Source organism: Osmerus eperlanus, chromosome 19, assembly GCF_963692335.1.
Source record: "Osmerus eperlanus chromosome 19, fOsmEpe2.1, whole genome shotgun sequence".
Classification (NCBI taxonomy): Eukaryota; Metazoa; Chordata; class Actinopteri; order Osmeriformes; family Osmeridae; genus Osmerus; species Osmerus eperlanus.
The window spans coordinates 9,581,929-9,608,269 of NC_085036.1; the positions used below are offsets into that span (position 1 = coordinate 9,581,929).

The window sequence follows — 26,341 nt, forward strand, 5'->3', positions numbered from 1 at the left end:
TTGTTTGAATGGCTTCAGAGAGGTGAGCTCCCCTCTTCCTGTTCTAAATGCTGCAGTGGTACAGTCCAAACGCAGTTTGGAGTTGTTGCTGAGGAGGGTTGCAGTTCGGCGGATACTAGACAAACGTGTTCAATAGACCGCTCTACTTTGAAAATGTTGCTGCCTGAACACAGGAATTACCCGCACCAACAAAGACATACTGTCTTATTCTTTATCCTTCTATGTTGTATGACAGGTAAGTTGTTTGTTCAATTCAGACGTAGTTATCTATCTACAGTAGGAATAATCAAAGTTTCGAATTTGCTCTTGGAAGCAATTGAATCGGGTCTCGTGCGTCTCACCGAGCTGTCTAGCAACCTAGCAACCTAAAACAAAAATCACTTATTTTTCACTCAAAGACTTGTTAAGCAATATTAAGTTGTATGTTACCTGAAGGCTGAGATTGTCAAAAGTAACTGTTGTTAAGAAGTTGTTCACTTCGCTTCAGTGCTGGAATGGTGCTTCGGATGATGGTGTGATCCACGGCTGCCATGGAAACCTTTCGCGAAACCATTAGCAAGGGATTTTCTTCTTTTTGAAACTAACATTGTTGCTCTTCAAGTTATCACAACAACAGTATTGTCACCAGCAGCTATAAAAGTACACACAATGCATATTTACAAAGCTCGGTGGACCGCAAAACTTTATTGGACCAAGGGTAGTTACTAAGTTACTTATTTTTAAGGAAACATTCTAATGAGATTTGAAAAAGGACCCAGAGAATTTGGCACAATTTGTCCGTTTGTAAGATTTGCATTCTACCTTACAATTCCAATTGTTCAGGGAAATGACTAATGGGCATTGGCTTTCTCGCTTGTGATAAAGCTCTTTGCAGTCATGACGAGAGCGCAGGACTGTGTATCTAGGAATGTCATTTACCATCACCTGGTTTTTCCCTTATAAACGTGTGCTTTATAAAAAAAAACGGATCCTCGCAAATCACAAAGGTAAACTTAACAATTAGGTGTTTGTTTGCCAGGCATATGAGGGGAGAGGTGAAAAACACGCCAATTCACCAACACATATCTGTGTATTGTGACCTTGGGTCCGGTGAAGTGTCCTGTCCCCCCCCTTCCCCCTCCCCCCAGGTGGTTCAGGCATGTCCATTAGCTGGCCGGCATGTTGTGCCTGACTGATTGCAACAGGGGGAGAGGGGAAGACGACGAGGAACAGTTGAAATACCACAGGATAGCGGGAGGATTACCCTGGGCATTCCTCCGTCACTGGTGTCTTCTGTGTCTCTGTTCACTCTGGTGTGGCTGCCTCCTGCCCACCTTCTCTCTCTCTCTCTCTCTCTCTCTCTCTCTCTCTCTCTCTCTCTCTCTCTCTCTCTCTCTCTCTCTCTCTCTCTCTCTCTCTCTCTCGCTGTAGATTTAGTTAGCTGCGGTGTCCTACTGCCCATGACCCTTCTGTGCACGGCCTGCTGCATCCCTTGGATCGATGTGATGTACTGATGTGACTTGGGAATTGAAACATTAGTAGTTCAATCCTTTTACTGACCCCACTTTCTCTCTCTGTCTCTCTCTCTCTCTCTCTCTCTCTCTCTCTCTCTCTCTCTCTCTCTCTCTCTCTCTCTCTCTCTGAAATATAGAGGATACTTATTATAATGGTAGGCCTATTCAATGGTAAATCCAGATTGTTTATTAGACAGCACATGTGCTGTTGTGAGTGTAATGCAGAAGCTGCTAAGTCAACTGACTAAAAGATAGTGTGTTTTCTTGACGTTTGTGCATGCCGTTACTACGCAGGCACTCAAGCAGGAGACAGGCTTTGTGATTGTTGTAATGTGTTGTATCAGTGAGGGAAGAGTGTTCCACTCAGAGCTGTCAGGGTCCATTTGTTGCTGGGTGACCTGGCTGTAACGGACAGGTCTGCTCCGGCCAGATGCTGCAATTGCTGCCTGTTAGTGTTCCAATGGCTGGGCTTGGGGATCGGGGTGGTCGTGACAAGGGGTGGGACCGTATCAATCTAAAACTCAGTCTCACTTTGATGTGAAGTTAAAACCTCCCTTCCACCCACCCACTTCCCCACCACAAGCCTCACTCCCCCAGTCTCCTGGTGCAGCTCCTCCTGCTTCACAACATCAAAGCCAGAGAATATGGGAGCGTGGTCGACCCGGAGAAGAGAATGAGAGAGAGAGAGAGATTCATTCCTGTCGGCTGTGTTAAACACATTACACTCCACCAATGCTCCTTACCTGTGTTAAATCTATCAAAGTCCCAACTGCTGTGGTAAATCTAGATGTGACGGGTCTTAAGATGGGAGGATGGGATCCAATCCTCTCATTCATCAATGAACAAACTGACGGTAGTTGGGTGATGGCTGCATTTGCTCCTTTTTAGTTTGACATCCCTTCACTTACCAGACTGGCATCTCTCCAGTGAACAGTTTGGGTGTTCTCACTGGCTTCTGCCAAAATTAACTTGCGCACTGGGATTCAATCTGCAATCAATCAGCACAGCAAATCACATGACCTATAGTATATCCCTACCACTCGACACTATGGCATATAGGAGCCCACAGATTGGTCCCTCAGTGAAACGTATTGAATGTGATTATGTGGGATCCAGATAGTTTACTAGCAAAATCTGCAGATATGAAAGCGTAGGTTTGTAAAGCATGTCCTTGGTTTTGTGTTGTTTGACCTTCTGGCTCTGAGTGAGAACATATTCACCACCCAATGCTGCGGTACAGGAGGCCCGGGAACGGTCTGTTTAGTGTGCATTGACGTAGCACACACTAAACACACACCTGACTGACACATTGGTATTCTCTGGGACACCCTGCAGGTCGATGCTCAGTGCCACCACAATGTCATGGAAAGATTGAATTAAATGTAAACTCAGCAAGCACATAGGCTGCTGGTTCTCCCCCTCTCAGCATCTTCATTCTGTTCATTTGTCACTCAGAGCTGATGCTTCTGGCCCAACCCAGGAGGACTGACTGAGGGGGGCCTGAGAAGAGCAGAGCAGTTCTAGCATGCTCCCTGTCTGCCTTTGGAGGTCTCAATAAGATGACTACAGTCGCGGGAATATCCATCTGACTCCCAACCACTGTTTTACACACACACGCGTGCACACACACACACAGCATGTCATCATGGCTCTTAAATCTCTCGAACATTCTGGAACATGTGGCTTATGCGTTTAATGCCTCCTATCTGCTTGTTTGAGAGCGCCCCTCGCTATGTGGATAGGGGCTGTTGATAATTAGGCTCTGAGTCAAAAATGCAATGCTTTAGCGAAGCTCAGTCGTGTAATGACAAACTGGGACTGTTTAACTAAGGCTTGACAGCCTGTGTTGGAACAGTGTAGGCCCGCTCCTCCATTCCCACAGTCTGGGAGTTTGAATTTGAAAACGTTTCTTTAGAAGAATCTGAAGTGAATGTTTGTGTAAAAAAAATCTGTTGTTGTGGGCATGTGATCGTGATGGTCTATTCAGGCTGTCGAGGCTGAAGTGTGGATTAAGTGTTATGGGTGGCGGGGAAGCACACAGTTGAATTCTAATGAGAGGTTTCTATCATTTTCAGCTCTTTAGCACTTTGTGTCTGTGGTTTGGTATTGTCTTTGTGGAAGTATGGATGGCCAGGATGGATGGCCAGGATGTCTGGATACTTTTTCGAGGGAGAATACAGTCGGCCAAACAGTTTTTCATGTTGACCATGTCAACCTTTTCCTATTTTTAATGGGAAAAGCAGCCTTGGAAAATGACATCCTTAACCTCAGAGGAAATACAGGACCCAGATAGTTTTTTCGTTTTTCTTCCTGTAATTTGACCAGAAAACCAATCTTGTGACAAATCGCTCAATCCTGCCCCTTCTTCTTCATGACTAACTGCTCTCCTCACCTCCTAACTCCTCTGTCCGTCTCCCTTTAACCCCCAACCTGCAAGTTCTTTCTTCAACCCCCGTCTTTCTGTGTGACCTGCAGTGCCGATGGCAGATAGCAGCACTCTTATCTATTATTCATCACTGGTAGTTGGGGCGGATGCAGAGCTGTGAAGGCACTGACTTCTTCACCCTGGTCTCCACCCATGGTGGAGGTATGAAGGGGAAGAGGCAGGGCCCAGCACCCAGTTAACGTCCCCTGGGATGGGGGGTGGGGTGTACTGTAGTAGGCCCCATGTTCAGACAACCGTCAGCCCATTTCATAGACCTTTTTCATTAAATCGCATTTCAATAGGCCCACATTAAAGTATAATTGTGTGCTGAATTATTGATATTTCCGTACTGTCAGATATAGGGGTTAAAATGCCTCTGAGGTGTTTAGGTACAGCTGATGTGTGAGCTAGGAGTGTGTGTGTCAGGGCCTGTGGGGAGAAAAGGGGGGTGCATACTCTACTGCAGCCTTGAGTGTTACATACTCAACCCTCTTGTCTACACTAGGTGTGAAGCTAGTGTGTGGGAACGAGAACTTCGTTCCTACGCTGGAGGACTGATTCCCCCATCGCAGGTTCTTGCCCTATCCATCCTGTCCCAAAGTGTTATGACTTAACCTGATCTAGTGAGGTTGTTGTAGAGCTTGTGTTGAGCCTAACTCCCACCCACGTATACATGGTGCTGCTACATTAGGGGTGATGTGAGAAAGTAGGACACTCACTGCCTCATGTGTCCAAAGGGATGGGTGGGCTCCGGCACATTCTTTGTATCTGTGAATGAGCTTGCATTCTTTCTGAAAGAGTCTGTGAATGTGAAGCTGTGCATCTTTTTCTTTGGGCTTTTTTCGATTCTCAGAATCGAATCTCTCAGATTTGAGAACTTTCTTGACACACGAAACAATGTGGCTACATAAGATGAGTGTTTGTGTTTGAACCTGAGGCTGAATGTGTGTACGTGATGAGTGGGTGAACATCACGGTCCCATCACGCTATCAGCCGGCTGCTGTGGGCTTCATGGCCCATAGATGGGATCTGTGATGTCATATCCTGTCTGTGGCAGTGGGTGTCCCCCTCCAGTCATGAGCTCTGGGACAGGGACAAGCTGTAGTGTATTTGAGGCTTGGTGTCAGCCCTCACCCAGCCTGTCTTTGTGTCTGCCCATGGCCCTGGAAGGCTTTAATGAGCTCCATGATCCTGAGGTTCTGGCCAAAGGTTTAAGGGTGTGTTTATCTGTGCAGGTCTGCTGCAAGGATGTGTGGACTGCATTATAGAGGGCTGGTCCTGACATGAGCAGTTTAAACCTCTACCTGGAGGTGGCTCAGAGGGAAGCTAGCCAGACCTGGTAATCCCATCAGCCAATATCACAAGCTTAGGGATGGCTGTTTGACATGGACTTTTGCCGAGTAAGCCTATAGCAAGCCTGCTTTGTCGTAGGTGAAGCCTGTGTTGTTGGTGGGCGAGGAGGGTGAGACATCAGGGTTGTTTATTGCTTGTTACAGAAGAAGGAGGAAGCTGTAGCTTCATCTGTTGGCGCCGGGCATCCTTTTATTTCAAGCTCCCCAAGCCGTATTGTTTAGGGCCTAAATAAACCATTGGCGCAGGATCTAGTAACGAGGTGGGTGGTAGTCTATCACACTGGTGACCGCAGATGAGTCTTAGGCTCAGATGGGGAGAGCCAAAGTTATTTTCCTCTGGTTATTCCCTTAGTCAAGATCAGATGGCTCAAAGCTTGTTGCAGAACTGTCAGCAGCGTGGAGACAAAGAGACTGGGAGGGTTGTGGGAGGGAGGACCTCCCGGTGACCCACAGATATCTGGTGATGACGTGCTGAATCCCTCAGTGCTACGCTTAGCCTCATACAACTTGTGTTGCCTGTTGTCTGTCTCTCTCTCTCTCTCTCTCTCTCTCTCTCTCTCTCTCTCTCTCTCTCTCTCTCTCTCTCTCTCTCTCTCTCTCTCTCTCTCTCTCTCTCTCTCTCTCTCTCTCTCTCTCTCTAACTTTCTACTTTTCTTGCCATACAAACAAGCATACACTCTCATTTTCACAATAGCAATTGCTGTGGCTGTCCTGGCGACAGGCGTGTTTCTGCCTCTATATTTTAACATGCTTAAAACACAGCCTGTCAGAACAGGATATTCATCAACACCAATCAACAACCAGCCGCTCTCAGCACCTGAGGGTCGTCGTCTCCTCAACTTCCGTGGTCTACTTTCCTGCTTGCTTGACTCTTCTCCAAACTCCCCCCCACGGTTTTTGTCTGAAGTGAATCCACTCCGTCCTCCAGAGCTCAACTCTTTAATTAAAAATGTAGTTTCGCCTGGCACACACTGTAAACAGGAATTTAGTCAGAAATAGGTATGTGTATGTGTGTCTCGCTTCTGTTTGTGAGAACAGACATTGTGTTAGATGAAAGTACAGATCTGAAAAAGTGGAAGCGGAAGAGAAGGGGGAAGTCATAATTATCCACAAGGGGCATCCAACCCCCCAGTGCATAAACACACACACACACACACACACAAAGCTGTAACATTATGCACCCACCTACTGATGTCTGATGCATGAATGAGATGCAGGAATAACTGGGAAAAGGCCTGCCTCATTAGCGAGGCCCTTTTGCCTGGCATTGAGTCATCAAAACAGCTCTGTTTTCTTCCTCTCCTTCCTCTTTTCCCTCATCCTTCAGCTGTCTTTACTGAACAAGCACTGTGTCTTAGTGGAGTATCCCTGCGCTTAGATTCAGCAGAGATAACTTTTCTGTGTTTGTGTGTGTGTGGGAGAGCTGTGGGACTGGTCGGGGAAGGTGCTTTCCCTCCGTACCGGGGCCAGATATCCGAGACAGCTTTCCGTCTTCGGGGTCCCGTGTGTGAAGCGAGCTGGCCGCCCGTGTGTTTTTAGGCCGACACGTTTGGCTCGGTCCTGACATTCTCGCTGTGAGCGGGGCTGTGTGAATTCATCACTGCTTCTCAGTTCACACGCGAGGGTGTGTCTCCCAACAGCTCCACAGGGCCCACTACTGCACCCCTGCTTGGGAAAAGTAGTGCAGGGCTCCTCGACACTGTCATCCCTTGTTGACCATGGAAGGCCATTTGGACTGCATTAGCACTGTATCAGACTGGAGGCTGTTTGAGGCGCCTGGGCTTCTGTTGACCCCTGACTCTGCTCCAGTTTCCTCCTCCTCGTGAGAGCTGAGCAGAACCACACCTGTGTGTCTCCTCCGTGCAGAGTTTGACTGTGGTGATGGATCTATGAGTCCCTCTCCCCAGGCTGCCACCCAGCCCACAGGCCCGGCCCGGACACGAGCGAAGGCTGTTTCTGCGTTGCCATGGCGTCACGACAACATTTAATAAGGCATTACGGCTCCACCAACAGAAGAGCCACCACAACCTCAGGCCTGAGCAGAACTTCAGCTGGTCTGGTGCCTCCATCACCCAAAGGGCTGTTGGTGGGAGGGGAGGGGGGAGGACAGCCTCCTTCCTTAGGCCCTCGTCCAGACCCCAGACACCGGGAATCACCTCCGGAGAATCGGGGCTCCGGAGCCGGGACATGTGTCCTTTTTTTGTTTTTAGGGGCTGGGGGTGGGCTTGTTATTTTAAGTCCCCTGTGCATTCCATTACCCAGACCTCGGTCCAGGGGCAGCTGTGTGTGTGTGTGTGTGTGTGTAAACATGAATGATAGGGGGCTTTGGCTCCGCTAACGTGAAACCTGATGCTCCTCTAGCAGCTACTGTGCAAGTGCCCCTGCCGTAATGATATAACCTTTGCCCTCGCGTCGTGTGTGAAAGCAAGCCCACGTGCACACTCCCAAAGCACTGTAATGAGGAAACTGTCTGTTTGTGTGTGTGTGCGTGTGTGTGTTTGACATGCACAGATGCAGTCGTTGTTAAGTCCCAGTCTGTTCTCACTGTCTGGAACACCTGCTCTCGGCTTGCTGAAGTGGCTCTCCAACCACGTCGCCTTCCTTCAAACGCCACACAAGCGCCACGTGCATCGCGACAGCCCACAGTTCCTTCCGCACGCTCGCATAGTTTCCACAGATGTGCCTAACCAGACTTTTCTCGGATCCAGTGCATGTCACAGTAGACTGCACTGACTGAAGTACCCATGTAGTTAGTCAGGATGAGGGGAGTCAGGTGGCTGAGTGGTTAGAGAATCGGGCTAGTAACCAGAAGGTCGCTGGTTCGATTCCCGGCCATGCCACATGACGTTGTGTCCTTGGGCAAGGCACTTCACCCTACTTGCCTCAGGGGAATGTCCATGTACTTACTGTAAGTCGCTCTGGATAAGAGTGTCTGCTAAATGACTAAATGTAAATGTAAATGAGGGGTGATTTCTTTCCCACTCACACACACACACACACACAGACACACACACATGTGGCGTATGGGACCAGCTCGCCGTCACACACCTGCCTCCACGTGAGCTGTGCGTGTGAAGGGAGCGCTGACAGAGGAGAACAGGCAGAGGAGTCTCCTCTGGGAACGCTGTGTCCTTGCTGCCAGGACACCCAGACTCCTCTATGCTACTGTGTGTGTGTGTGTGTGTGTCTGTGTGTGTGTGTGCGCACACCTCATTTGCCAACTACGCCGACAGAATCACAGAAGCTACTCATCTTTGAGCTGGGTGTATGCCTATAGCTGCTCCTCAAGGAGAATCCCCTTTGATACAGCAGAGAAGGACATTTAGGTCCACCTCTGTAGCCACCAAAGAGCGGTTTTGTACCTCTGGCTTGTCATTTTCATCAAGGGAGAGGTAGTGGAGACAGTGTGTCATCCCTTCCTTGTCCCCCAAACTGAAAGGCGATTTTTGAATTGAAGGCAACTCTCTTTTCTCTCCTGCTGCTGTTGTTATTTTTAGGCCGAGCTGAACAGGCAGAGAAGATGAAAGCTCAGACTGAACATTTCTCTAGTGGTGGAGTTATTAATATCCACCCATCTATTGCAATTTAAAACCCCTGCATTATAGAAAGGAAATCACGACCTGTCATTTTAACTCTAAGCCCCCTTCTGTACAAGGATGGAGGGCTTTCCCTGACCACCTTCTCAAATACCCTAACCTCCACAGACTCTGACCTCCACAGGCTCTATCCTCCACAGACTAACCTCCACAGACTAACCTCCACAGACTCTGACCTCCACAGACTCTAACCTCCACAGACTCTAACCTCCACAGACTCTGACCTCCACAGACTCTGACCTCCACAGACTCTGACCTCCACAGACTCTGACCTCCACAGACTCTAACCTCCACAGACTCTAACCTCCACAGACTCTAACCTCCACAGACTCTGACCTCCACAGACTCTAACCTCCACAGACTCTAACCTCCACAGACTCTAACCTCCACAGACTCTAACCTCCACAGACCCTAACCCTAACACCTCTACAAAAAGCATGGCCCAGGATGCACTCTGGCCTTTTTAAAACATCACCTGTCTGCAGTGAAAGCCCTGTAGCTCGGACCCCAGTGTTTAACACTTGGATTAGAATGTACATCCCTCACTGTCAAAGATGGGGTGTCTTTCTGTTACGATGTCGAGGCCTGAGATCTGATGGGTGGGCCTTTGTTGGAGGGAATACTTAGAAATTGTCTGCCTTTTGTGATTGGCAGAGTGGGGGATTTGGCCTTCGTTGTTGTTGGCAAGACAACAACAGAATGTTTGGGGACAGTTGCCAAGCAATGCGGCGGGTTTTGATTTACGATGACGTCTTCCCCCCTTGCAGCTTGATGCAATTAGTGATGTAGTTGAGGGGTTTGGCGGGGTGACTCTAGTATTATGTTTTGGGGTTTATTTATCTGTGACTCCTATCATTCCTTCCACAAGATTCTTTTTTTTTCTCCACCACATTCTGGGTGATATGTTTCCCCCTCATCTGTGTTTCATATTAGCCTCTCCTTCCTCTTCCTCTGCTCTCTCTTCTTGTCTTACTGGTCCCTTCATCGGGTCAGCATATTTCTCCTTTTCTCTTCCGCCCTTCTCCCTCTCTAATTATTCCTGTCTAGTTCTCTCTCTTTCTGTCTTAGACTCTCTCTCTCTCTGTCTCTGTCTCTGTCTCTCTGTCTGTCTCTCTGTCTGTCTGTCTGTCTCTCTCTCTGCCCCCCCCCCCCCCCCCTTCCCCCCTGTCCTGCTGATATTAATGCTGTGTGGCCAGGCCATGGTAAGGACTGGAGGGGATGACCAAGCTTTCACGCTCGTTCTGATTGGACAAAGTGCTTTCACAAAGGGCTGGTTTTAATTCCTGGATTCAGGTCAGGGATAGGACAGGCTATTGTAAAAGAGCCCCTCTACGCTACATTCATCTTCAGAAAACACGCACGCTCAGCGGGGTATGATTTGATGGAAAGACCAAATGATCAGTTGCCGTGGGACTGCTTGGGTTTATGGCTCTAAGCTCGTGTTTGGTTTCAGGAACTCTTAGTGCAGCTGACGTCAGCGGTCTTCAGACCCGCGCTGCCTTGCGAGCACAGCCACACGGCAGACGTGACGGGGTTTCACGGAGAGGCGGCGATGATCGTCCTCGCACGGAGAACGCCACGCGGCTCTCCGTGTCGCCAGCACTCCCAGACCCCAGGCCCTCCTGCACAGCATGAGACAGCAGAGACACGTTTCCCCGTGCAAATAACGAACCGTGTTTCAAACGAGCATCTCAGTTAGCTCACTGGGTTGTACAGGAGATGGAGGTCCTTTGTGTTGATACAAATTCCTATAGTGACGGATATTCTCTCCCTCCCTGCCTTCCTGTGTATGTGTGTGTTTCTCAGGTGTGTGGACCAGCCAGGTGGTGGTGCCCCACAAGGTCAACGCCGTGCTGGGGAAGAACGTGACCCTGGGCTGCCGGGTGGAGGTGGGCAGCAACCTGAGCCTGACCCAGAGCACCTGGGAGCGCCGGCTCCCCTCCGGCTCCGTCACCGTGGCCGTATACAACCCCGTGTTCGGCATCTCCATCCCCCCCGACTACGCCCGCCGCCTGTCCTTCCGCTCGCCCTCCTCCCTGGACGCCACCATCATCCTGGAGGACGTGGGCTTCGCCGACATTGGCGTCTACACCTGCAAGGTGGCCACCTTCCCCCTGGGCAACACACAGGCCTCCACCACCGTCAGCGTGCTGGGTAAGAGAGGGTGGGAGCGGCGGGGGGGAGGGAGGAGGGGTAGTGAGCGGAGGAGAGAAAGTGAGGGGGGGGGGGGTTGGAGGAGGGGTAGTGAGCGGAGGAGAGAAAGTGAGGGGGAGAGGGAGGGAAAAAGAGAGAGTGTTGTGACAACTTTCAACAGCGTGCTTGTGTTGTGTGTGTGTGTGTGCGCGTCGACTGTGTGCGCGTCGACTGTGTGTTTATGTGGGGGTGGCTGTGCGCTTGTAAGAGTCTGAATGTAATGCTGTATCTTTGTAAAGAGCCCCTTGTAAAATGAATTAATAATGCATGTGGCTGGTGAGCAGGAAGCCTCTTCCCACGTCACTGGGCCGGAGGGAGAGGAGAGGAGGGGGGGGGCGGAGGAATCAGAGAGGAGGGTGGTGAAGGATGGAAGTTTGAAGAGGATGAGGCGGAGAGGGGCCGACGGACAGAGCATAGAAGTGACTTCACAATAATGTAGTGTTTCCAGTCAGACGCGGGGCGGGGGGAGTTCTGGGGATAGGGAATGGGAGCAATGAAGGCTCGTAGAGGAACCAGCCTACTATAATTAGAACAGGAGGAATGCGGTGAGCTGTAAGGGTAGTGTGTGTGTGTTTGTGTGTGGGCAGGGGTGTGAGTGTGTGTTTGGGTCGCACAGTTTAGTCGGACCTCTATTTTAAGGGGTCCCTGAGGACTGAGGGTGGGGGTTACATTGATGTAGTGTTTGAAAGGTTACTTGAAGCTCCTGAGCTGCTACTACAGAGCTGGAAAAGAGGGGAGAGGGGGGGTTGGAAGATGGAGAGAGTGGCATAAGTGGAAAGAAAGTGGTGGAAAGAAGGGGGGGAAAAAGAGGGTAATGAATGAAAGATGGGGGGGCTTTGGGTGCCTGTACCTCAGCCAGCTCAGGATCAACTCTGCCCCAGATCCATCAAGGCTGCTGAGTTGACTAACACTGCCACCTTTGTGTTTGTGGCCGCGCGCGCGCGTGCGTGTGTCTCAGTGGAGCCCAAGGTGTACGTGTCGGCCGGCTCCGCGCCGCTGATCGACGGCGGCAACGAGACGGTGGTGGCCACCTGCATCGCCGAGCGGGCCCGCCCCCCCGCCCAGGTCTCCTGGGAGTCGGACCTGTCCGGCCGATCCGAGGCGCAGCTGCTGGACGAGGCCAACGGCACCACCAGCACCCAGGTGCGCTACGTCTGGCAGCCCACGCGCCACGTCCAGGGCCTGGCCCTCGCCTGCGTGGTGCGCCACCCCGCCCTCCAGGCCGACTTCAGGATCCCCTACCAGCTCAACGTGCAGTGTGAGTGTGCGCAGCGGGGGGGCCGAGGCCACGCCGTGGACCGGGTGACGTCACCCTGGCGTGTTTCACCAGACGCTCTCCTGCTCTGTCCGCAGATGCTCCCGACATCTCCGTGGTGGGCTACGACGGAGACTGGTACGTGGGCCGCCAGAACGTCCAGCTGACCTGCAAGGCCAACTCCAACCCTCCAGCCCACCACTTCAGGTGGATCAGGTGCGTGTTTGTGATTTGGACCCAAATGACGGACAAATGAGACACATCTGTTCTGTTTCTTTTATTGTTATTTAACTGTGTGTGTTCCTCAGGCTGGACGGAGATATGCCCGAGGGCGTAGAGGTGGTGAACGACACCCTGCTGTTCCTGCACTCCCTCCAGAAGAACGACTCTGGCGTCTACAGGTGCGAGGTGGCCAACGACATCAGCCTCCGCAGCCGAGACCTGCGCATCCTCGTACAAGGTGAGGGGAGGAGCCGGGCGCGCCTCGCACAGCCTCAGGTCCTCACACACAGCCTCACACACGGCCTCACAGGGCCTCACACAGAGCCTCTCAACATCGCACAGCCTCACAGGGCCTCACACACACAGCCTCACAGGGCCTCACACACACAGCCTCACAGGGCCTCACACACAGCCTCACAGGGCCTCACACACACAGCCTCACAGGGCCTCACACACACAGCCTCACAGGGCCTCACACACACAGCCTCACAGGGCCTCACACACAGCCTCTCCTGCTCTCTGTCCTTCAGGCAGTGTGCAGGAAACACTCAGTGTACTCTTTTCTAAGGCTTTCTAATACCCTGTTCTGGAACACCCAAAACCTTTCTTACTTCTTTGCTTGAAAGACAATAAGGCTACATGTGCTATAAATCACACTGAGGAGAACAAACACACACACACACACACACACAAATACACAGTCTATCCAGCATTTCATCATGTCAGACCCCAGTGTGTGTGAGCCCAGGGTGTGTCACCGTGGGATACCGCTCGCTGCATTAGTGCCCGATTATTTCCGGTGCTCAGATGTAAGAGTCTTAATTACAGACTGATTAGCCTGGATTAAGGCTCCAGATGTTCAACAGGAGAGCAGCTCCCTGCCTGGACAACCCCATCTGCTCGTCCCCCGTCCTCGGACCCTACGTCCCGGCACCCTCCACCCCTCCCTCCCTTCGTCCTCCCACCCGCATGCTGTGTGTGGGCTGTGGGACATGAGCATGTCCCCCGCTGGGGTTTGGTGTTCGCCCCCTTCTCCCCCCGACCGGTCTCTCACTGCCACGTTGACCACCGTACCTCTCCCCATGCCTGTCTGCCTGTGTCTACCTGTGTCTACCTGTCTGCCACGCTACAACGGTGACTGCATCACCCTGTGCCCGTCTCCCCTCTCTCCCTGTCTGCGTGTTGTGCAGTGAAGGCGTGCAAGCCTCGACTGAGAGATGAGGATGATGATGCTGAGGTTGTCCCAGATTCATGAAACATTCACCGGTTCTTTTCAACTCCTCTTCATTATTTATGAACTTTTTTTTTTCTCCTTTTCCCCTTTGAGAGGAGCTCGTGTTTTTGTGCGCGTGTGTGTTCCATGTGTGCGCCCCCCGGGGGTGTGTGTTCCTCGTGCGCCCCCCCCCCCCCGGGTGTGTGTTTCGCCGTGTGTGTGTGTGCGCCCACACATCCGTACCCCGTCTCCGCATGGTGCCGTGTTCATTCACACACTGTACCGTCACCTGACTGGAGTCCTCGGGTCCATGACGTCAACCATGTGAATGTGGGAATCTGATGTTGGTCCAGACATCCATCTGTCCTGCCACAGGGGCTGAACACCCCCCCCCCCCTCCCTCCCTCCCTCCCGCACACCCAGAACGCTCTCAAGAGCATCTGTGAGCCCACAGGACGAAGACATTCCGAGATAAAACTCCTCCCCCGACTCTCAGTTTAATCCCAAAACGAGCCCCAGTGGTTAACAACAGACTCAGCATATGTTGTGAGCTGAAGGCTGGAGGAGAGCAGATTAGCCGGGTGGCTGAGATCTCGATACCATGACGTGATAGCAAGCTGCTGAGACGAGGCCATGCTTGGTCATGGTCCGTCCAGCCAGCAGCACGGGACGTCTTGGATCCACAAACAGGAAGTCACCAGCTCTCCATTGACGGGGTCTAAAAGGGGGCTGCAAGCTTGCTGATTGGCTCTGTTGTAAATCCCTCCCCCATCTCTCCAGTCCTTCCCGGTAGATCCTAACCTATTAGAAACCTCCCTCTCCCCCTCCTCCATCAGTCCCCTGTAGACCTTCACATTCTCATTGACTCGAACATCTGTACCTCCCTGTTTTGATCTGATGTGCAGTACATACAGTAAGCTCTTCATAAAGCTCATATAAGCCTGTGTTTGGTCTGCACAGAATCGTCTGAGGTCAGGAGAGAGCTCTGCCCCTAGGCATTATGTGGGAATTATAAAAGCTACATCACTTCAAATAAGGAAATAGCAACAGGTTCTACTCTGACATTTAGGTCCCGGACGACATAGCTACTGACCCTCCCTCCCCATCCCTGGTCCCTTCTAGAACAGTGACATCAGTTCCCCCTCCACCCCTGCTTCTCCATAGTTCTGTGATTTATCTACAGCCTTCTCCTCCCAGCAGTCACTGGTTTGCTATTACTCAGTCTATAGCTATAGACTCTATCTAGTTAGCTATAGACTGTAAGGAAATCACCACAATCTCATTTATACAATCTAAAATGACAATTTCCAATCTATTAATGTGACTTCCATACCCTTTTAAAATACCTTCCCACAAGAGATACTTTATTTTTTTTGCAAACCAGAGGCTGCTGCGATCTAATTTAGATTTAAATTATGTTAGTTTTGTCATGTCCCTTTTGTAGTAAAATGCTAATGTAGTTGGCATTGACATTCTCTACTTTTCTGTCTGTCCATCCCTCCCTCCTTCCCTGAACCTCTCCTTTACCCGTCTCCCCCTCTTCCTCCCTCTCCCCCCCCCCCTCTCCCTCTTCCCCCCTCCTCCCCGACCCCTCTCCTTCCTCCCTCCATTAGATCCTCCCACCACCTCCATGCCCTCCACCACCCCTGCACCCGTCCTCACTGCAGCCTCCTCCTCCTCGGGGGGGGATAAGCGGCAGGTTCTCTTCACCTCCCCCACCCTGGCAGCCCTGCCTAGCAGCAACCTGGGCAGCATTGTGGGCGGGGCGGTGGGCGGGGCGCTCTTCCTCCTCCTGCTGCTGTCGCTGGGCGGGGTCTGTTACCTGCGGCAACAGCAGACCTTCCGCGGCAACTATTACACGAAGCAGTACCTGGGGCCCTCGGACATGCAGAAGGCCCCGGCACAGCACGAGCTGCAGCCCACCAAGACGGGCAACAACTACGGCTCCAACAGCCAGGACCGTGACCGCGAGGAGTGGGGGGACCGCGAGCGGAACCACGACCGCCGTCACCTGAACGACCACAACCACGAGAAGGGGCACACGGCCAACGGCCACACCAGGGCCATGAGGGAAGCCAACCAGCACCAGGAGCACCCGCGCTACTCCAGCCCCCAGCAGCCCGGCCACGCCAGATACGTCCCCCCCGCCGCCCCCCTGGCCAACGGCTCCCCCTACCTGTCGGATGACTGCTACGATAGCGGGCCGGAGGGGGACTACGTGTCCCACATGGACGGCTCCGTCATCTCTCGTAGGGAGTGGTACGTCTGACCCATGACCCCCCCCCCCACGTCAGACTCCTCCGCCAGGGAGACGAGACGCCACAGGAGAACATCTCAGAGGGTCTCGTGCGTTATTTAAGAAAGGACAACTCTCTCTCTCTCTCTCTCTCTCTCCCTCCCTCTCACGTTGAGCGTTTTCGTCCTTCCCTTTCTCAAGAAGACTCTAGTCTGAGAGCATTTTTTTCTTGACGTTTGAGCCCCATCGTGGACAGACTGTGTGGATCGCCTAGCCACACTGGTCGGTGGTGTGGGCATGCCTATATTCTGCACTGGAGGGTAAATGTCGCGTTTGTTTTCATGTGTGTTCCAAGCCTGATTTCTCATGCACTACTGTCTCTGCCTCATGGTGTTGTTGAGGTTGAACGCCACGGCAATTTAAGTTTGTCAACTAGATCATGTTCTTGGCTTCGTCAAAGCAGACTGAACACTCCCGTGCCACTTCAGTGTGTCTTTGTTTTTTTTTTTTTTTTTTTTTTTTTTTAATCTCAAGTTTCTGAAGACCTTTGACATGAGTTCATCATCTGTTCCTATGTTGGGAGGATTTGAGGCATATGTCTGATCATGGCATCAAGGGGTATAATGTAAGAGTAGAAGGGAGAGCTGGTACACCATGAAGTCACCCACGCGTCAGATCCTGAGAGGGCCATCTAACCACCTATGGAGAACAGAGAGAGGGATGAATCATCCCCAGGGAGGGAGAGAGGGAGGGAGAGAGGGAGAAAAGCAGGGTGAGGCCACGAGAGAGAGAGAGAACTTGTTTCTCTGAATGATTTCGATATTCATTCCAGATTTCATTTCGGTGTGTCTGTGGCCTGGTACCCACAGAGAGAGAGCAGAGTACAGAGCAGTGAGCAGATCGTGTGGGTAGCGAACACTTTGACGTCAGCTAGTACCTTTTTATTTATTTTTTAAACATGTGTAAGTGCCAACCTCCTTAGTGTTGTCAGGTATTAAAGTAGAAGCTGCCTTTGCAGCAGAATTCCAGTTGGACCGTGTATGTTGGTGCGGTTCCACTTTCTCAGATAACGGTATTGACGAATCAATAGCACTTGATTATTTGTTGATATGAATCACTTTGTGTATCACCTTATCGTACAGGGATGTGCAGCCCTAAGTAGAGTTCAATGGATGTAATGCTAGACCTTCCTGAAACGGTAGGACGACTGTAAAACCAGCTCCACAAGTCGAGACACTCCACACACACACTTACTGTAGGTAGAAGTGCTTTTTGTTGTATTACTAGGCAGCACTGCTCACAGAGAGACGTGAGACTCAATGTCATGAAGTCTGTGTGAGTCGGTGAGGGGGGAGAGCGGGCTGTCAGTTTGGTGGGGGTTCATCTGTTATGTTAAGTAGAGGGGTGGAATGGGAATCCATCTCCCTGGCTTTGAAAGCTTTCTGTCACTCTTCTGGGTTCAGTAATGTGACTGGTGCCTTATCCCAGAGAAACAGGAGTTAGAAAGTAATAAGATGCTATTATTTATTGCTGTCAACATGTTCCCAGATGAAGAAGCGAGCCCTTCGGCCCCCTGCTGCGAGAGGCGGGCTTTGTTTGCCGACTTCCTTCTTCTGTTTACTCCATTTGGCTTCTGAGGGACTGTCTCCTGTGCCATATCCTCTGTTCTGTCTTCTCTCTACAGCATGAAGTTTGACGACGGCATTGTTTTTTTGCTCGCACAACGACACTCGCGACATGCGAGTGGCAAAGCACCCAGAGAAAGCTGTGCTTGACTAGACTGGTGATCACGCACAGGTTCCACGGCGCTCCCGTGTCCGGTCGGACTGCGGACAGGGGAGCTCGAGGGCTCCCCACCTGCTCACGGGGCCTCCGGTGGAGACTTTTCACTTATGTCCTCGCAAGCACCTTCCTGTGTGTTCACGTTTGTATTGTATATAAGAAGAGACGGGGTACTGTAAAGTTCAAATGATTTCAAGCGAGGCGTAAAAAAATGAAGAAAAAAAACGTTCGAAAAATAAAAAAGAGTACAAAAAAAATCATATGCTGTATCAATGACGACGAACATTGTTTTGTAAATCTTTCGAGATACTTTTGTTTTCAATAAAGCACCTTTTTTTCTGTGAGTTTTCTTCCTGGACTGATTGGCAGCTCGTGGACTGAGAGAATGTGTGCTCCCAGACGGCTCCTCAGACTGATCAGTGTCTGTGTGCCTCCGCAGGTGACGTCATCTGTTGCTCCCCTCGCTCCCCGCACAGACTGAGCGCCCCTCAATCAGTGCGCGCACACACACACTCCAAACACACATGCTCCAAGCCCACAGCACACACACTCCAAGCACACACGCTCCGAGCCCACAGCACACACACTCCAAACACACACGCTCCGAGCCCACAGCACACACACTCCAAACACACACGCTCCAAGCCCACAGCACACACACTCCCGAACGGTCTCTTGCACATCCTCTCTGCTCCACCACTTCTCTGCCTTCCGACGTTCCGTTTGAGGAATTGATTGGATAATTTCAACTCTTCCAACCTTCTCCCCACCTGCTTTTCTAACGAGTCAGCAGAGATCAAGGAGCTCTACTCTGTTTTTTTACCCCCCCCCCACCTCTCTTGTGGTTCAGTTGTCCTCTCGACTGGCTTAGCGACAGAACAGAAAGTGCCCTCGCTCTCCTCTACGGCTCGTCTCCTTTGTGCGTCGTCGTCGTCCCCCCCCCCACGTCTCTCCCCCGGCGTCTCCCAGCTGGTGAAATCAAACGCTCTGTGTTTATGTCTGCCCCCGAGTCCTTCTCTCCAGGCCATTGACTCTGTCCCCATGGCAACAGCCTCATCTGGAGCTGGTGACAGAGGCTGTCTCCCTCAGGACTCCACCATACCGCCTCTACCTGCTCCGAGAGAGAGGGAGAGGGACAGGCAGGCAGGCAGGAAGAAAGGTAGAGACAGGCAGGGGGAGGGGGCTGGAGGAGCGAGGTAAAAGGGGTTGCTGAAGGACAGAGGAGAATGAGAGAATAAGCCATTGGGGTTTCAAATGGCTCATTATAACCTGCTGCTCCTAACAGGACATGGCAGGGAGCAGAAATCACTGGTGACCTTGGCCCACCGTGTCATCGTGACAAGCCCTGTCCAGAAAGTCTTCGTTTCTGTGCCTGTCCGGACGTGCAGTCACTCTCATTGAGACAATATTTTTCAAGGTTTCGTCGTCCTTGAAGTGGAGCGCGCTCAATTCCGTGTGGGGACGACTCTTCTGCAGATCTGCTCTGGAAAATAAGGAGAAATCGAGCTCTCCAGCTGTAATGATTTCCAGTCAGACATGCATGAATTACTGTAAAACCTCCATTTAGAAATCAATTAATTGATCTGACTGATCTTATCTTATTGTTCTGCCCACACTTAGAGTTTCTAATTGAACGCAGAGGGAGGTGGATAAACCACTCCGTGACGACAGCAGTGTGTTGTTCGATGATCGTTAAAATGAAAGATAAATAGTCTAGGATAGTCTATTGCCAATACCAGTCACTGTTAAATTGGAGCTGGATTACAAGAGACCACCAGGATTGTGTGAAATGACAGATGCTTGACAGACTGTCAGACCACCCATGCACCACGGCTCCACCCTATGATTTCACCAGAGCCGGCCACAACATGAACATCTGCTCCCTCAGGGGCGTGGTGCTGCAGCGACCCTTGACCTTGCTACAGAGGTTTGGGGATGATGATTGTCCCAAGAGGGGAAGCGTGTGACCCCCTCCCTCGGTGTGACACTCGTGTCAGGGAGGTGTGTGTGTTGTCACCTCCGAGGGGTTAGCCGTGGCCCGACCCGCGCCGAGACACAACCCTCTGCTTCCTCCTGTCCATTCATGGGGATCAGAGTTTGGCCTTGTCTGTCAGCAGTGTGCTGAGACCAGTGGACGAATAGTGAAAGGGAAGGAGCTTTAGAGTCCCTGGCAGTGGATTAAACCTCCACCTGTGTCCACAATCCGGTCTTAAGAGGCATCGCCTGGATGGAGGGCTCTATCTTGTTTGTGTTTGGGATCTGGGCTCCCTGAAGGTGCGCGGTGGGGAAAGCCATTAGCTCAGGTGTCTCTGAGAGGGCCTCTGTCGTCAGGCAAAGTGCTCACGCTTTAGTTAAGGTCGTCGTGCTTGACTCATCCCCAAGAACTTGTTGTCATGGTTATCAAAGGAAAAGGTTATTCTATGACTAACAGTCCACGGTTCGCCTCTCCTGTCTCACTTGAGAGCTCAAGGGCTTGTTTTTTTTCCCAACAGCTCTTAAGTACAGTGTACTCGCCCTCTGCTCTACAGATAGATCCAATACCTGCTCCTGTTGGTCATGGGGAGGGGGTGGAAGGAGGAAGGGGATGAGGAGGGGGAAGGAGGGAGAGAGAGAGGCGTGAAGAGGAGAGCAGCGTTCAGGGGTCGGCCCAAGGTCCCAGCTTGTTTGTTCTGCATCGTAATTGAGATGTTACTTTGGATTCTCGTCTCAGCACATTATTGATTTTGCTAGCGCTCAGGGAGCTAAGCAACTGGACTTGGCTGTCACGTTCACTGTTCTGTTTTTACCCCCACCCCACCTGCTCCCCCTCCTTCTAAAACATGCTTCTTTCCAATCCCTCTCTCACACCATATTACCAACATCCCACATTGACCCTCAAGGGTGGTCTGTAATTGGCTCTAACTGGCCATAGGCTATCTTTCGGTGAGTTTGATTAATCTTAATTAATCTTGATCAATGTTAATCCCCTCTGTGGACCCCCCGATGTCGTGGATAACGAGCATGTGATCTAACGAACAGTCCGCAGAGACGTTGCCAAGGCACCAGGACTCAACTCAGAGGAGTAAGGGAGAGAGAGAGAGGAATGGGAGGATGGAGGGTTGGGAAGGTCAAGGTGGAAAGTGACTGGAGCCCGGTGGAGTAGCCAGCAGCATGGAGCCCCTAATTACACCGAGTCAGGGCTGCGAGACCCAGCCAGCTTACATGCTTTACAGCCCGCAGTATACATATACCTCCTTAAACACACACGCACACTCAAACAGACACAACGCTATCGATAACACAGTGGATATCTGGGGTATGTTCTGCTGTGCCATGCTGCGTTACGCTGTGTCGTGTCGTGCAATAGTGTCCTGTGCTGTGCTGTACTTTGCTCCGTGCCGTGTTTGTGTGTGGTGCGGTGCTGTGCTACGTCTGTCCAGATGTTCTAGTCTTGTCTGTGTTGTGTCCCAGACCAGTCACAGGAGCAGAGGTCCAACTCCATCATCGTGGCGGGAGCCGCTCTGGGGGCGGTCCTCGCTCTCTTCCTCATCGCCGTGGTCACCATCGTCATCTTCACCGCTCGCAGGGCCCCCCCGCCAGCCTACACCGACAAAGTGTAAGTCCAAGATATGTTTCCCGCAGCAGTTTTGGATCCGTATATCAATCTGATTATGAATGTTCATCATTAGAACGAGTAGCAGAGTGTCCGAATGAAAGGTATTGCCATACATATGTTCCTTCAATGCCCGAAACTCCTTCCTTCTCTCCACCCTGAGGTGGGAGGGAGTCCTGGTTCCTGCGGAGGGCTGCTGCAGTATTCTCCTCAGGACCTGGAGGGTGGTGTCCGGGTGGGGGATGGTGGCGGGGGTGAGAGGGTGCAAGGTTTAGAGGTGACAGGTAATTGCAGTCTTGGCAGCAGTCCCTCAGTCTGTTTCGCTGAGTGTGTTTCTAGAGGCATACCTGAACTCATGTTCAACTGAATGTTGTGGAGGAGAGAAGGAACTTTTCCATTCAATTATTTACATGAGAGTCCGGTCACACCCTGGCCTAGAGCATGACTGACATGGAATGGGTGTGTGTGTGTGCGTGCGTGGGTGTGTGTGTGTGTGGGTGCACTTCCGTGATTCTGGTGCACCTAAGCAAATGGCTCCCATGTCTCTGTCTTCCTCTTCTCACTTTGGGATGTGGTTTCCTGTGACACACACACACGCACACAAACACACACACGATGATAATACACACCCGGCAGCTCAAGATGAAAACAGATCTTTTATCAGTTGAAAAGGCATTTCCTAGAACAGGACATTAAGCATAACAACAGCATCTGTTTCTCCTCGGCCCGTCCTCCAATTACACCGTAGATATGAAGCTCCATCCGGCGTCTTTATTCCTCAGAGGATTACATCACTCTTTTCCTTTTGTTCTTCGAAGGCCCTCTCCAGTCCCACACCTCGCCTGTCTGTCTTCGTTTCCTCACCAGCCACTCACAGGCTCGGTTTCTGAACTCGAGATGAGCCGGCCAATCAGCTGCTGTCTTCCTCGGAGCCAGTGGGTGGCTGCACGCAGAGCGTTGCTCGTAAATGGTTTCCTCATGCCGAAGACGCAGAGAGAACGTCTGACGGTGGAACAGTCCGGGTTGTTCCAGGGTTTATTAGCATACGTACAGTGCATCCACACTGCTCAGGGGGAACGGAAGGGTTCTCCATTACGGACAGACAGGATAAGCTTTGCCGAGGCACATGTATCATAATAAAGCTGATCAACTGTCACAGAGGCAGTTTAGAATGAATCCCAGGAGACTGATTGCTGGGGCTGTGGTAGTTCCTGCGGTTGGTACTGTGTGCGTGTGTGCGCGTGTGTGTGTGTGTGTAATTGGATGCCCACACTTGAGCATGTGCACCGATAGTATCTATAAATGATTGGCTCCTGGTGTTCCAGCCGGAGACATAGCCTCCGGTGATCAATAAGATTCACAATTATTTGATTCCTTTCTTCCTTATTCAGACACTCAGGTGACGGGCCGTCTAGTGGCTTTTAGCAAATGCTTGACCTTCACTCCGTCCGTGTTTGACCGGAGTTTTACACTTGGACTCTGTAGACGTTGGTCCAGGCAGCCTTGGGGCCTGTTAGGCAGCTCACTCTCAGACAGGCTGGGAGAGAAAACAGGAGGCCTTCTAGAACTGGCCAAGAGAAACACGAGCCTGATCTGAAACTCCGAATCAAACAGCTGTGTGTCAAAGGAAAGAACATTTTCCATGCGTCTATGCATCTGCGAGCCATATTGAGTGCTTCCAACCCCCCCCCCCCCACACACACACACACACACTTATAAATACAGTACAAACACACAGGTTCAGAGGGGTGTGTTTGGTCCGGCCTGGTGTGTGTCGTCTGATGCCAAGTCAAACGCTGTCGTCCTGGGAGTGACCCTGGCTGTGTGTCCCGGAGGGAAGAGGGGCTGTGGAGCCTCATCCTGCTCTGTCATCACACAGACATTAAAGCCCATCTCCTAATGGATCAGGTGCACTCTGTCCCTCAGCCTACTGTGGGAAACACATGCGAAGTCATTAACAATACATCAGCCTCCAGGAACCTCTCTCCCCATCCCGACCCCTGGAGCGACTTCGGTGGTTTTCTTGGCTCCGACGCAGAGGATACCGCTCTGAAGTACCCAAACAGCTGACGGTTAGAGTTCAGGAAATCAATGACTATGACATCCACTTATAAATGGATATAGGTCAGGGTGTAGACAGTTTTTTTTTCTTCTTTCGTCGTCGAGAAATGTGGGGTTTTGGCCAGCGTGAGTAGGGTCTGTGACCTTGGCTGCAGTCTCTGTCTCTGGAGAGCAAGAAACTTCCCTCGTCATGATGGAGACTCATCCATCCAGAACTCGGTGCTACTCGTCTCCACATGTGCACGGTCTCCCGGGAGACGGGGATGTGGACGGAGAGAGGGCGAGCGAAGGACGCATGCATAGAGGCAGGATGAAGAAAGAGCCGAGGATGTCCGCAGGAGGCCGTGCAGAGTAGGGGCTTTCTGCAGAGCGAGGGTCGAGGGCCTTGTGGTCGAGAGTGGAAACGATTTGTGCTCACGGTCTGTGTTTGGGTAGGAGGAGGGCTTGTGAGGTGTTTTGGAGGAAAATGGGTGGAGATTAGGCCGACTGGCAAGTCAAGCGTGAGGTGAGGCGCGATGAAGGGGCCGGCCGTTAAGTTAATCACTCCATTTACTGCAGCTTAGAGCCTGTCGATCTGAGCGCAGGATGGATTTGGTTCGCAGCAGTAGCCATTCCTAACATAATACTATTAATCTGGTTTAACCACCTTGTAATGACACGGCTCCGGGACACACAACACAACTGTGCCGTGGGTCAGTTTAGAAGAGGTTCACTTGTGGAGGAAACCTGACCTTTCTTCTGTCCTCCAGGATTGACCTCCCCCCGACACACAAGCCCCCTCCTCCCTACACAGAGAGACCCCCCGCCATCCCTCTGGCTGTCCACGCCACCCAGGTGGCCTCGCTATCACAGGTAACCCCCCCCCTCCCGCATCAGTAATGCTGCTGGCATGTCGGATGAAGCATGTGGAGGTAAGAAGCAGTGGCTGGGATAACCCGACAGGGGCCATTATTCAGTTAGTAGAAACACAGACCTCCAGTTTTAAACGGCTAGATGATTTATAGTCATCTTTACTTGTGATCCCCACCCATGCAGTCCATCTTTCTCCCTGCCCCCCCTCCCCCTTCTCTCCTGTCGGCGTTTCATCTCATTTGCCGCCTCATTTAAGAGAGTTAATTAGTATTCAGGTTCATAAAAGGATTGGAGCAGCTTTGGCCCTTTATACTCCTTTGTCGTCCCCCCCTCCCCCGCACTCATACGCAACACATACTCAGACAGAACCCACACACACATACTCACACACACATTCATACACACACACGTACATGCACGCGTACACACACGCACTTTTGATGGTGCACAATTCTCTCTTTTATTACAAAAGAAAACAGAATCTTTGCATCAGGCCCTCAGGGCACTGGCTCCTCCACAGTGACTGCTTTTCTTTGCTTCCGGGAAAATTGTCTTTTTCATCCAATTAGCAGCTCTCCTCAGAGACAGTCGTCACCGAACCAATATCGACCAATCCCCTGCCATTTCCATTCCTGTCCTACCGTAACCTTCTTCAACAAATGTTTACGCCGAGCTTGATGTGTGTTTCAGGCTCGCCGGTCCGAGCACAGGCTGGAGACGGCTGAGAGGTCAGCAGCCCGGCCGGTGCCGCGGCAGCCCAGAAGCCCCCCCCGCCAGCCGCTGTCCTATCAGGAGTGGGTGTGTCATCAGAACGGCGCCGACCGCGTGTACATCAACCACCGGGAGCACTACGTGTGACGGACGCCATCGCAAGCCCCTCCCACCATGTGACCTGTCAATCATCCAGCCCGACCAATACCAAGCTTGTCGAGTCCACTCTCTCCACCATGTTGAGCACGAGCAGCCAACCAGCAGGTGCCATGACAGGACAGCCTCTCTCTTTAACCGTCACACACCTGGTCCTCACGTCTCCCCCGCCTCAGCAGAGAGCAGAGAAATGCCATAGCAGGAAGAAAAAAAACGAGCGATTCTTTCAGGCACTTAGAAATGGCCCACTTTGAGCTCTGTAATGCCCATCAGCAGTGAGGAAAGCTGTTGTGGTTGTGGTGTTATGTTCTTTGCTGTAATTCTATCAGACATGGTAACATTGTCTGAAGGAGCTAAAACAAGTGTTACTGTATCTGAGAGTCAAACAAGGCAGTGTTTGTATTAGCACAAAAGCAAAATGTATTCACTGTTATCTCTAAAATGTGAAAGTCAGCCTGCATGTACTGTATATATTGAACTTATACTGTAGCCAACGTGCTTGAAAAGTCTAAACTGAGTGATAGAAAAAGAAAACTCCTGCACTTGAAACTGAAATGGGAATTGTTGTTTTTGTTATTCAAATTTGATTTGACTGTGATAATATAGAATTTCTTTCAACTGATTACGTGCCATATTGATATTAGTGGGGTTCCTTTGGTGTAGATACGATCATCTTTTATATTATTTTTCCATTGCGTGCACTGTAGATAATATGCATGTTTTCTTGTTTGATTTTTATATTAAATAGACTGTAAATTATACATATGATGAGCGTTTCCGCCTCTTGTATAGCATGTTTGTATGTGGTAGCTTTGAGTGGCAGCAAGCTCATCCTGCCATCCCATAATAACAATGACACTGACACTGAGTTCCAACCAGGCATCTGCTTGGCTTACTAGGATGGACCCAGTCCGTCACAACAGAGTGTTAATGAGCAAGGCCTCACTAGGGAGGTCCAGGACTCTCCTGGCTAGTCTACTAGGGAACCAGCCTGGCTCCAAACCACAATCAGGCCATTGTTTGTTTCCCTGTCTCTGGTGAATAAGCTCTCAGGAATTTGTTAACTATTGAAATATAAAAATGTGTCAGTTTCTGGCCAATGTCCCACTGTTTCCACCCGTTAACTAACTCTGGGGCTCCATGGTGGGAGTTTGGAGTTGTTAGTGTCTGTGTGTGTCTGTGTTGAAGGGGAGTTCAGGACT

General features: G+C 51.2%; 1 protein-coding gene across 3 annotated transcripts; it reads left to right on the forward strand.

Annotated features, from left to right (window-relative positions):
* Positions 1-26,006, forward strand: nectin3b (nectin cell adhesion molecule 3b). 3 transcript variants are annotated; one of them, XM_062485897.1, is made up of 8 exons: positions 1-235; positions 10,673-11,020; positions 12,018-12,317; positions 12,413-12,530; positions 12,623-12,774; positions 21,218-21,362; positions 24,170-24,272; positions 24,963-25,267. In XM_062485897.1, the coding sequence occupies exons 1-8, from the start codon at positions 154-156 to the stop codon at positions 25,128-25,130; spliced, it is 1,416 nt and encodes a 471-aa protein (XP_062341881.1). In that variant the 5' UTR covers positions 1-153; the 3' UTR covers positions 25,131-25,267. The 3 variants fall into 3 exon arrangements, with proteins under 3 accessions (XP_062341881.1, XP_062341880.1, XP_062341879.1); XM_062485896.1 differs by lacking the exon at positions 24,170-24,272 and having other exon boundaries at positions 24,963-26,006; XM_062485895.1 differs by lacking the exons at positions 21,218-21,362; positions 24,170-24,272; positions 24,963-25,267 and adding an exon at positions 15,363-16,722 and having other exon boundaries at positions 3-235.
* Positions 26,007-26,341: the final 335 nt, after the last annotated feature.

Excerpts from the sequence above, each read along its gene's own strand:
- nectin3b (XM_062485895.1), top strand. The coding sequence starts at position 154 with ATGTTGCTGCCTGAACACAGGAATTACCCGCACCAACAAAGACATACT. Across the intron at positions 11,021-12,017 it reads CACCACCGTCAGCGTGCTGG|TGGAGCCCAAGGTGTACGTG; the intron begins GTAAGAGAGGGT and ends CGTGTGTCTCAG. Across the intron at positions 12,775-15,362 it reads CCTGCGCATCCTCGTACAAG|ATCCTCCCACCACCTCCATG; the intron begins GTGAGGGGAGGA and ends TCCCTCCATTAG.